Source organism: Lucilia sericata, unplaced genomic scaffold (assembly GCF_015586225.1).
Source record: "Lucilia sericata isolate MDLA Ls3-8-SP2 unplaced genomic scaffold, ASM1558622v1 Contig000922F_arrow, whole genome shotgun sequence".
Classification (NCBI taxonomy): domain Eukaryota; kingdom Metazoa; phylum Arthropoda; class Insecta; order Diptera; family Calliphoridae; genus Lucilia; species Lucilia sericata.
This window is the reverse complement of record NW_023994909.1, coordinates 66,494-79,051: the sequence shown is the minus strand read 5'-3', so window position 1 is coordinate 79,051 and position 12,558 is coordinate 66,494. Positions and strand designations below refer to the sequence as shown.

Genomic DNA, 12,558 nt, shown 5'->3' with positions numbered 1-12,558 from the left:
GTGGCTTTTAAACCCATATTTTACTGATGTGTGGACTTGCTTATTGTCATGTAAATTATGAAATCTATGGACTAGTTTAAGGACCAGTCTATGGACTAGTAGGTTTAGGATTCTACTATATTGACTAGTATATGGATTAGTCTATAAACTAGTCTTTATATTAACTAGTTTATGGGCTAGTGTTTTGACTAGACTACTGACTAGTCTATGAACTAGCTGATTACTTAGACTATGGACTAATCAATCGATTAATCTGTTGAAGGTTGATTAAGTATATTGATTGGTTAATATATGGACTGGTCTATTAACCGGTCTGTGGTCAATTAACTAGTCTATGCACCAGTTTACGGATAACCTTATTGCATAGTATATTTACAAGTCTATTAACTGGCGTATTATATAGTCTATAGATTAACCTATTGACTAGTTATGGTCTATTAATTAGTCCATGCACTACCTAATGGACTGATCTATTTAATAGAATATTTAACAGTCTATGGAACGGTCTATTAACTGGCCTATGAACATGTCTGTTGACTAATCTATCTTTATATTAACTAGTTTATGGGCTAGTGTATTGACTAGACTACTGACTACTCTATGAACTAGCTTATTACTTAGACTATGGACTAATCAAACCATTAATCTGTTGACTATAAATTAAGTATATTGATTGGTTAATATATGGACTGGTCTATTAACCGGTATATAATCAATTGACTAGTCCATGCATCAGTTTATGGATAACCCTATTGCATAGTATATTTACTAGTCTATTAACTGGCGTATTATATAGTCTATAGATTAACCTATTAACTAGTTTTTTTAAACAGTTTAACAGTCCATGCACTACCTTATAGACTGATCTATTTAATAGAATATTTAACAGTCTATCGAACGATCTATTAACTGGCCTATGAACATGTCTGTTGACTAATCTATCTTTATATTAACTAGTTTATGGGCTAGTGTATTGACTAGACTACTGACTAGTCTAGGAACTAGCTTATTACTTAGACTATGGACTAATCAAACCATTAATCTGTTGACTATAGATTAAGTATATTGATTGGTTAATGTATGGACTGGTCTCTTTACCGGTCTATGGGCAATTGACTAGTCCATGCACCAGTTTATGGAAAACCCTATTGCATAGTATATTTACTAGTCTATTAACTGGCGTATTATATAGTCTATAGATTAACCTATTGACTAGTTTTTTAAACAGTCTATGGTCTATTGACCATGCACTACCTTATGGACCGATCTATTTAACAGAATATTTAACAGTTTATGGAACGGTATATTAACTGGTCTACGAATATGTCTGTTGACTAATCTATAGATCAATCTATTGAATAATCTATGGGCTTATTAGCTGTCCATGGACTGGTCTATGTACTAGTGTAATTACTAGTCTACTGACTAATCAATTGACTAGTTTATTGATTAGTCTACTGACTAGTATATGGACTAGTTTATTGACTAGTCTATTGACTAGTATATGGACTAGTCTATTGACAAGTCTATGGACTAGTCTATTAACTAGTTTATTGATTAGTCTATTGACTAGTCTATGAACTGGACTATGGGCTAGTTTATAGAGCAGTCTATTGGCCAGTGTATATATGAACCTATTGACTAGCCAATGAACTGGTTCCTACTGTACTATTCTATGGACTAGTCTATGAAGTAATATATTGAACAAATCAGTTGAGCTATCTAGCAATTAGCCTATTTACTAGCCTGTATACTGTTCTACTGTCCTATCTATTGACTAGACTATTGACAAGTTTATTGACTATTATAATGCTTAGTCTACGGGTTGGTTGCTCGTTGCCCTCGTTGAATCATCAGATGGTTTTATGACCGACCCATTTATGGTTGCTGAAGCCAATATCGGTCATGTACTCAGATTTGCCTAATATGTTATCCCTACCAAACCTCCTTAGCTTAAAATGTCCTTCCTTTTTCACATTTATTTCAGTTCATACCCTTGAATCCTTAAACGTTTACATTGCACTTTATTGTAAAGTTTCATATTATTAAATTTAATTTTTTTCACTTTTAATCCGACTTAAATTTAATATTATTTTTATAAACACACACTTGCAAAAACTATATACAACTTTGCAGACTTTTTCGTATATGTTGAGGATTTCGTGAACATTAACTTTTAACTTTATCAAAAAAGTTTTTTTGCACAATTTTTTTCTTATTTTTTTAAACAATTCAACATTTTCTTAGTGCGACAGTAATACGGTTCAACGATTTGGTAAAAATAGTATGAAAATGGTAAAAAAAAAATCTAGAAAAAAAAGAAGAAATATAAATGTAACAACATTTTTCTTAATACCATTTACTAACACACGGAAAGCCATTAAACTTGAAGCCATATGTGTATAAAGGTGGTTGTCGAGTCGAGGTATAAAACACATCTTTCAGGAGCCACAACCACTATAATACAGCTTTAGATGTTTTCCCAAAAAAAAAAAATGCCAAAGGAAAATAAAAACTTCACTTTAAGAATTTATAGCAGGTACAATAAATCGTTACAAATACTCTCGTACACATTTCTAGCCATTCTTGTCTACTCCTACAGCTGCCTTAAACTAAATACATACAATGGTCCTGGTTTTTCTCCTCCATTTACTTTAAAATGCTATTGGATTTATTTTACTTCGCTGTATGTATTTTTCTTACTCCTACAACTTAATGCTATTTGTTTTTTTGTTTTTGTTCCTTAACGTTAAAGTATGTAATTTAGTATACAATTCTTTCATCTTACCTTCAAAAGCGGCATTTATGTCGCGTATATCGTAACTACAGACAGCTGAGCCCACTATGCCGTGAGTGTTTGTTGTAAAGGTTGCATAGAATTTTGTATCATCATGTGGCATCTTATAGACTGATTGTATTTCATTGAAATAGAAGGGAAATTCACTTGATATACTGCAATTGATGCGTGCCTTCAAATATGTTGCCCAATTTTGTCCGGTCATATATTTGCCACCACGATCATTTTTACACACACGTGCAATACGTGAATAAATTGCCTTGCCACAATTGATATATTCCACAGCATGTTCGCGAAAGAAGAAATACACATAGTCACCAATGTCAAAGGAGCCTACAAAGTTGGGTTCTGAAAAAGGTGAGGAGAAGGAAAAAACAATAAATGAATTTTAATTTTGTTTTTAAACAAGTTTAGCATCGTATTCATAACATTTTGTCGTAGATTTATAAAACATAATTTCATACAAAATTTTTGCTTTAAAACCTTCCTTTTAACTTAAGCTAATTATTGTGAATACTTACTGTCCAACCATTTGGAATCATATTTAACAGTTCGTTTAAAATTATGCTCCTTGCGGCCGGATGTCATGTTGTATAAATCTGAACGGAAAATAACTGAATCAGCTTTGGTGAATTCGGCATTTGTGCCGGAATACTGTAGGGAGAAGTAGAGAAAAAAGATGTAAAATAAAATGTCATAAAGTGAGTTTAACAAACACAATTGAGATGTAATTGAAAATTTAACCCATTTCGAATGGTACACAGTGGGACAGGAGCAAAATATTTTTTTCATTGATCAAGAAAATAATATAATCGATAAGTTTTCTATAGGAAAGTGAAGTTATCGATTACTTTCAAAAGAACAGTTTAGTTATCGATAACTTTGTTTTCTTTGGAAAAGTAAAGTTATCGATAACTTTGTTTTCTTTGGAAAAGTAAAGTTATCAGTAACTTTTCTATAGAAAAGTAAAGTTATCGATAACTTTTCTTTAGAAAAGTAAAGTTATCGATAACATTTCTGTAGAAAAGTTAAGTTATCGATAACTTTTCTATAGAAAAGTAAAGTTATAGATAACTATACCTTTCTTTTGATAGTAATCGATAACTTTTCTATAGTTATCGATAACTTTTCCATAGAAAAGCAAAGTTATCGATAACTTTTCTACAGAAAAGTAAACTTATCGATAACTTTCCTATAGCATAGTAAACTTATCGAGAACTTTTCTATAGAAAAGTTAATTTATCGATAACTTTTCTATAGAAAAGTAAATTTATCGATAACATTTACATAGAAAAGTAAAGTTACCAATAACTTCTCTATAAAGAAATAAAGTTATCGATAACTTCTCTATAGACAAGTAAAGATATCGGTAACTCCTCTATAGGAAAGTAAAGATATTGATAACTTCTCTATAGAAAAGTAAAGATATCGATAACTTCTCTAGAGAAAAGTAAAGCTATCAATAACTTCTTTATAGAAAAGTAAAGTTGTTGATAACTTCTTTAACTTTCTATAAAAAAGTAAAGTCTAGAAAATTAATGCTATCGATAACTCTTATATGGAAAAGTAATGTTATCCATAACTTTCCAATAGAAAAGTAAAGTAATCGATATACATATATAGAAAAGTTCTACAGAATGTTATCGAAACTTTTCTATAGAACTTGTATTTAGAAAGTTGTCGATAACTTTCCATATAAATGTCCCGTAGAATGTCAATGATTAACCTTCTATAAAAATGTTCTGTGGAAAGTTATCGATAACTTTTATGTATAAATGTTCTAAAGAAAAGAGCTACGGAAAGTTAACTTTAAATTTCCAACAGAAAATAACCTGTATAAAGTTATCGATAACTTTTCTATCGAAAGTTGTCGATAACTTTTCTTTCGAAAAGCTTCGTAGAAAGTTATCGATATCATATAGAAAATTTCTACAGAAAATGATTGATAGACAAACTATAGAAAGGTTCAACAGAAAGTTTTCGATAAATTTCTTAAAGAAAAGTTCTATAAAAAGTTATCGAAAACTTTGCCATAGAAAAGCTCTACAGAAAGTTATCGATAACTATGTTATAGGTAATTTATACTGGAAGTTATCTATAACTAACTAAGATATATAAACATTTTCCATAAATGCGTAAGTTTATTCACAACTTTCATGTTTGTCTAAAGAAAATTAAATTTATGGCTAATTTTTTAAAAGAAAATCAAAGTTTTCGATGACTTTATGAAAGGAAATATTAAGTTTTTGATATTTTTCACATTTACATTAACAATATTGTGATATTAAAGATAACCTTTAAAATCCCATAAATTCTATTAAAATTTCGATCTCATTAAGATGGTTTCACAAGAGTTTAAAACCACTTGAAATGGGTTAAATAAGTAGATTATCAACAATTGTCTTCAAACCTTAATTTTCTTCATTTTCCCTTAACAATTGTAAACATTTCTTTTTTCTATATTGTTCTACTTACCAATGCCGGCAAGCCATAGGGATTGCCCTTCTCTACATAAACCGCCGTTGAATTATCAGCAGGATCATAAGGACATTTGCCAATGCCTAAGCCGATGCCGGGCACGTACTCAGATCTGGGTAAATGTGTTAAGTTTGCCTAACGTTACGTTTGGGTCACGCAGTCAAATACAATTACAAAATGGGAAAAATAGAGTATGCCATGGCGAGGGGTATAAAAGAAAGAAAAGAAAATAAAAATGACAATAATCACATTAGTTGCTAAAGAACACAGGCAAAACATAAAAAAAAGAATACAAATACATATGTATGTATGTAAAATGTAAGGAACAAAAGTTAAAGAAATAAGAAATTGTATATACATATGTATATATCTTAAGAATAACCTAACCTTGGCATTTTGTACAACAAATACTAATGTAAAAAAAAAATAAAATTTAGTTCGTTACCTAAAGATATATTTTAACTAAAGAAATGTCGTTTCCTTTGCTATTTGTTCTAGTTTTATTATTTTTTTGCTTCATACTTGAAGGACTAAAAACAATGACATGTTTACTGGAAGGTTACCTTTTCTTTAGATTTTTTATTTCTTGAATATGAAATTTTTAAATTTTATTTAGGATTAAAATCTCTTAAATATTAGGTTAATAGAAAATAAATTTTCTAGTATTTACCTTTATTTAGAGTGGTTCTTATTTTATATATTTTTTTTATTTTTTAATAATCTTCTTTTTATTTTGTCATGGTCATATTTTAAGGTTTAAATGCGATTTATATGTTAGAGATGGAATGTTGTTTTGTTAATAATGCCTAAAACCTTTTAAAATTTGTTAGTTCTGGGCATATTAAAAGAAAAAAATCGTAGCAACCTTGTAAAAAGTAGGGTGCAGCACTTTTACTGGGGCAATAAGGTGGTTGAACAAAACCACATATTTGCTTTACATTACAAGAAGTTTTAATGCATATGCTGAAGAAAGAATTCTGAAAAGACTAGTGAGACACTGAAGCAACAGAGATCTCTTTCATTCTCTCTCTCTCTCTCTCTGAAAAGACATGATAAAATAAATGAGTAGTAAATACTTTCCGCTTCAAAGGAAAGGATTAAAGTCTCATACTAATGAAGAGAGAATTCTGATAAGACTAGAGTAAGAGACTGAAGCACAATAGATAGCTTTCATTCTCTCTCTCTGAAAAGGCATGCTAAAGCAAATGAGTACTAAATTCTTTCTGCTTCAAATGAAAATATTTTACAATTAATACTATGCGAAAGAGAGAGAATTCTGAAAAGACTAGAGTGCGACACTGAAGCAACAGATATAGCTTTCATTCTCTCTCTCTCTCTGAAAATGCATGATAAGGCAAATGAGTAGTAAATGCTTTCCGCTTTAAATGAAAGGATTTAACGCTTAATAATCTGCTGAAGACAGAATTGTGAAACAATTAGGGTGAGACACCGAAGCAATAGAGATCGCTTTTATTCTCTCCCTATCTCTCTCTCTGAAAAGGCATGATAAAACAAATGACTTGGAAATACTTTCCGCATCAAAAGAGAGGATTAACGGTTAAGCAATAGAGACCTCGATATCGCAGTTAACACACGATAAAGCAAATAACTTCTAGTAGAGAGAGCAGCAGAGATGGCTTTCATTCTTTCTCTGAAAATGCATGATAGTAAATGCTTTCCGCTTCAAATGAAAGGATTTAACGCTTAATACTCTGCTCAAGACAGAATTCTGAAACAATTAGAGTGAGACACCGAAGCAATAGAGATCGCTTTCATTCTCTCCCTATCTCTCTCTGAAAAGGCATTATAAAACAAATGACTTGGAAATACTTTACGCATCAAAAGAGAGGATTAACGGTTAAGCAATAGAGACCTCGATATCGCAGTTAAGACACGATAAAGTAAATAATTTCTAGTAGAGAGAGCAACAGAGATGGCTTTCATTCTCTCTCTCTGAAAATGCATGATAAGGAAAATGAGCAGTAAATGCTTTCCGCTTCAAATGAAAGGATTTAACGATTAATACTCTGCTGAAGACAGAATTCTGAAACGAATAGCTTGAGACACTGAAGCAACAGAGATCTTTTCATTCTCTTTCTCTCTTTGAAAAGCTAAAACAAATGAGTTGTAAATACTTTCCGCATCAAAAGAGAGGATTAACGGTTAAGCAACAGAGAGCTCGCTATCGTAGATAAGACACGCTAAAGCAAATAATTTCTAATAGAGAGACCTGCTAAACATATGATAAACGTTTTAGAAACATAAACCTCTTTCTTCGAAATTATAAGTTTTTTATTTGAAGAGATATAATTTTAAAGCAGAAAAATCACTATATACTTCATCTCCTACAATGGGATGGGAATCGAAGTTCCGTCCTCCGATATCGATCGTAAGCAAGAATTCTAACATCGTTATTTTTCCCAGGATTTCAGCTGATTTTTTCTTCTATGACTATAGATTGTATTGTTCTCTTTCAATTGAACATTTTGTTAGCCCTGACTAATACGCCTTTTTGGACTCCTGATTACTAGACTTTTTAAAATAAATTATACTTAAATTAAAATCTTAGTTAAATGTAATATAATTTTCCTCTCATTTAAACATTTAACATTACTGCTCTCTAAATAGCCACAACTTAACCTAAATAACTACATGGATTGTTAATGCTGGTCCAGTATCTATATATATAAAAAATACATTTCTTATGTATAAAATAACTAAAAAAAATATATTTTTTTTTTTTTGCAAATTCTTTTATATACTTACATTTATCACGTAGTCCTTGGGATTGTGGGCGTTTGTACCGCAAACATAAAGACGTGTTCCAGAGTCCATAGGTTGTATAACACGTATGTGATTACGGCATTCCACCTTCTACAGGGCAATTTAGAAGGCACGTACAAATGGTTGTAAAGTTTGAAGACAAACAACAACAAAAAACCATACGGCAACAAAGAGGAATGGCAAAAAATTAAATATAACGAAGAGTAAGAAGAAATAGTAGAGGAAAAAAAAGAAAATATATTTAATATAAATAAGAAAAAAATATACAAGTGACCAAAAACCAAACAAGTATCAAAAAAAAAAAAAAAAAAAATTTTAAATGGAAAAAAAATCAAGAAATTTTAGGAAGAAAGAGAGAAAAATGGAAAACGCACCCATTAGTTATATGCAAGCCAATTGTTTTGTTAATTTAAAGAAAAATTTTAGTATTAAGGAAATTATTAAACATAAAATTTATTTAACTTCATTTTCTCTCTTTAAAACTTATAGTTTTATTCAATTACCTCATGTTTTCCTTTGGACACACAGCTTAAAATATCTGAACCCGATGGCTCTAGTATGAGTACATCACGCTGCAATGGAATTAAAACATATGTTGAATAGTTGCTGTACATAACTAATAAGTAACTTAAAAGACTAGATGGTAGACAATAGAATAGTAGACACTAAAATGAACTAGTATGTAGACTAGACGAAGGATTACTCAATAGAGTAGTCGATGGTCTATAGACTAGACAAAAAGACTAGCCACAAGACTATCAACAAACTAGTCAGTAAACATAACAATGCACTAGTCGATGGACTAGCCATTAGGAGAAGGAATAGTCAGTAGAATAGTCAATAGAATATTCAATGGTATAGTCAAGAACATTCGACGAACTAGTCAACAAGTTACTCGCTGAACAATTATATAAAGCAGTCGATGAACTACTCCAGAAGCTAGTCAGTAGACGAGTCGGTAGACTACTCAGTGGATTAGTTGATGTACTATATATGGAATATTCAATCGAGTAGTTTTGAGACTAATCGATAGTCTAATCAAATAATCAATAGAGTATCCAATGGACTAGTCAGTGGAATAATCGATGGACTGGTCAATAGACTAGTTAATGGACCAGTCAATAGTTAGTAAACTTGTCAATAGACATATCAATAAAACTAGTAAATAGACCGATCGTTGGATCACTCAATATATTATCCGATTGACTATTCAATCGTAGTAGTCAACGGAATAGAATAGTCTATGGAATATTCAATAGACTCGGCGATGGACTAGTCAACGGTATTATCGAAGGACTAGTCAATATGTAGAATTCTCGATGCACTGGATTAATTAATGAACTGGTCCATATATTAATTAGTATACTAGTCAATTGACTTGTCAATAGACCAGTTGATGGACTACTAAATAGACGACTAATCTTTAATAAATAAGCCATTATTCTACTGACTAGTCCATCAACTAGTCTCTTGTCTACTTCATAGAACAGAGTATTGACTAGGCAATAGACTAGTCAATTGACTAGGCAATAGACTAGTCAGTTGACTAGCCAATAAACTAGTCGATTGACTTGCCGATAGACTAGTCGAGAGACTAGTCATGAATTAGACAATAGACTAGTTTATGGACTAGTCAGTAGACTAACCTATGAAATTATCAATAGACAAGCCGATGGGCTAGTCAATAGAGTATCCGATAAACTAGTCAATATACTAATGCCTAGTTGAGGGACTAGGCAGTAGACTAGTTGATGGAGTTGTCAATTGATGGACATGTTGACAGACTAGTCAATAGACTGGTTGGTTAACTAATCAATCGACTAGTTGATGGACTTGTGAATAGACAAGTTTATGGTTTGGTCAATAGACTAGATGATGGACTAGTCAATAGCGTAGCAGATAGGCGGGCTATGGGCTTATCAATAGACTGATTACTAAGCCAGTTGATGGACTATTGGATAGACTAATCAATCAACTAGTTGATGGACTTGTAAACAGACAAATTGATGGCGTAGCCCATAGACTAGTTGATGAACTAGTCAATAGACTAGTTGATGAACTAGTCAATAGACTTGTTGATGAACTCGTCAATAGACTAGTTGATGAATTAGTCAATAGACTAGTTGATGAACTAGTCAATAGACTAGCTGATGAACTAGTCAATAGACTAGTTGATGAACTAGTCAATAGACTAGCAGATGGGCGGGCTATGTTATTATCAATAGACTGATTATTGAACTAGTTGAGGGAGTAGTCATTAGGCTAGTTGTTGGACTAGTTGATAGACTAATCAAGAGACTGGTTGGTTAACTAATCAATCGACTAGTTATGGACTTTTAAATAGACAAGTTGATGGTGTAGCCAATAGGCTAGCTGATGGACTAGTTGATGAACTAGTCAATAGACTAGCAGATAGGCGGGCTATGGGCTTATCAATAGACTGATTATTAGACTAGTCTATGTCATCAATAGATGGACTAGTTAATGACTAGTTTATTACTCTTTAGACTAGTCGATGGGGTACTCAGTAGACTAATCGGTTGGCTAGGCTGGCCAATGGACATGTCAGTATACCAATGGGAGGATTTAAAAAGAGTATTTTTATTAATTGTTCAAAAAATTATGTTGAAAAGTAAATAAATAAGTAAGTTTAACTCCAATATTCCTAAACAAATTTTTAATTTATAAACGGATTATAAACTTTTGATAAAATAAAATGCTTTTTATGAAAATGTGGGTAAAAATAAATAAATAAAATTTATGCATAAAATTTCACTTCCATTTCATTTTTACATCATATTTTTTCCACTTCAATTAAAAATATTTAGGTCATCTTACATGGCAACAGATTTTTTTGTTTAAACATTCACTTTCAATGCCACTTTAAATTCAAAATTAATTATATTAAATTACAGCAGCTTGTCATTAAAAATAATTTTCTTTCGAAAGCAAAAAAAAATCTGTGAATCAACTAATTTTGTTTTTAATAAAAATTCTTCCTGTGTTTTTTTTCGCAGTACAAAATTATCGTTAAATTTTATGTTTATTTTGCCAGCGGAAAAAAAATATTTTCATATTTTCAATGACGACCTCAACAATAAGAGCAATAACAACAACAATAATATGGATAAACGACCGAGTGAAAAAAACAACTGAAATCAATTTTCTTTTCATAAATATTTCAAACGGAAAAACGTGCAAAAATTCAAATGTCATTATTTTATTTATACACATAACAAATCTTGATGTTGGAAAATATTTGTTGGTTTTTTCTTTTTTTTAGCTAAAAAAAATATTGGTTAGAGAGAAAAGTTGTAAAGGTTTTGAAATTTTATCAATAAAGACAGAAGTGATCAAAAATATGTTAGAACATATAAAACAAAATATATTCCCATTAGATATCAAATATAAATTAGAAATTCTATTTAATTTATATAAGTAAACTGAAAAAGTCTATATTTTCTGTGAAAAGTTCCTAAGAAATTATTATTACTCTTATCTAACAAATTCCTAAAAAAGAGAAATTATATACTGCCAAAATACACATACATACCTACTATTTGTTGCTGTTGTTTACATACAATACAATATTTAACAAACTTCTAGGCTTCAAGCAAGCAAAAAAAAAAGAAAAATTCTTATACACACACTCTGTCACACACTTCCTTCCTGTCATGGTAAAAGAAACCATCAACCATAGTCGTCCTTTTCTCATCATCACACTCAAACTTTATTCACTCACACTCCATTTGAATGACTTTCAATAGAAAAAAAACTGTTTGACATGTTTGTGCCAACATAGCTTGTGATTCTTACTAAAGCTGTTTTTACCCTACACAAGTTTAAATGGCTTATTCTAAGCAGCTTTTTATATATATTAAAATCTGTTCATATTGAAAAGTTGGCTCATTATGAGCAGCTTTTTTGATGTATAAGTTCGATCAGCAGCTCTTCTTATAAAAAAGTTTGCTCATTGTGAGCTTTTCTTATAGAAAAGTTGGTTTATTATGAGCAGTTTTAGTTATAGAAAAGTTGTCTCATTATGAGCAGCTTTTCTTATAGAAAAGTTGGCTCATTATAAGAGCTGTTCTGTTTTTACCCTACACAAGTTTAAATGGCTTATTCTAAGCAGCTTTTTATATATATTAAAATCTGTTCATATTGAAAAGTTGGCTCATTATGAGCAGCTTTTTTGATGTATAAGTTCGATCAGCAGCTCTTCTTATAAAAAAGTTTGCTCATTATGAGCTTTTCTTATAGAAAAGTTGGTTTATTATGAGCAGTTTTAGTTATGGAAAAGTTGGCTCATTATAAGCAGCTTTTCTTATAGAAAAGTTGGTTCGTTATGAACAGCTTTTTTTATAGAAAAGTTCACTCATTATGAGAGCTGTTCTTATAGAAAAATTGGCTCATTATAAGCTGCTTTTCTTATAGAAAAGTTGGTTCGTTATGAGCAGCTTTTCTTATAGAAAAGTTGGCTCATTATAAGCTGCTTTTAA

The 12,558-nt window shown here is 30.8% G+C and overlaps 1 protein-coding gene across 1 annotated transcript in view; it reads right to left on the bottom strand.

Annotated features, from left to right (window-relative positions):
* Nucleotides 1-12,558, bottom strand: part of LOC119609046 (semaphorin-2A-like) — a 58,370-nt gene that overhangs the window by 24,046 nt on the left and 21,766 nt on the right. Inside the window, 5 exon segments of the mRNA XM_037963723.1 lie at nt 2,789-3,145; nt 3,319-3,451; nt 5,273-5,410; nt 8,042-8,149; nt 8,563-8,631. Coding sequence (XP_037819651.1) covers nt 2,789-3,145; nt 3,319-3,451; nt 5,273-5,410; nt 8,042-8,149; nt 8,563-8,631 — 805 coding nt within the window.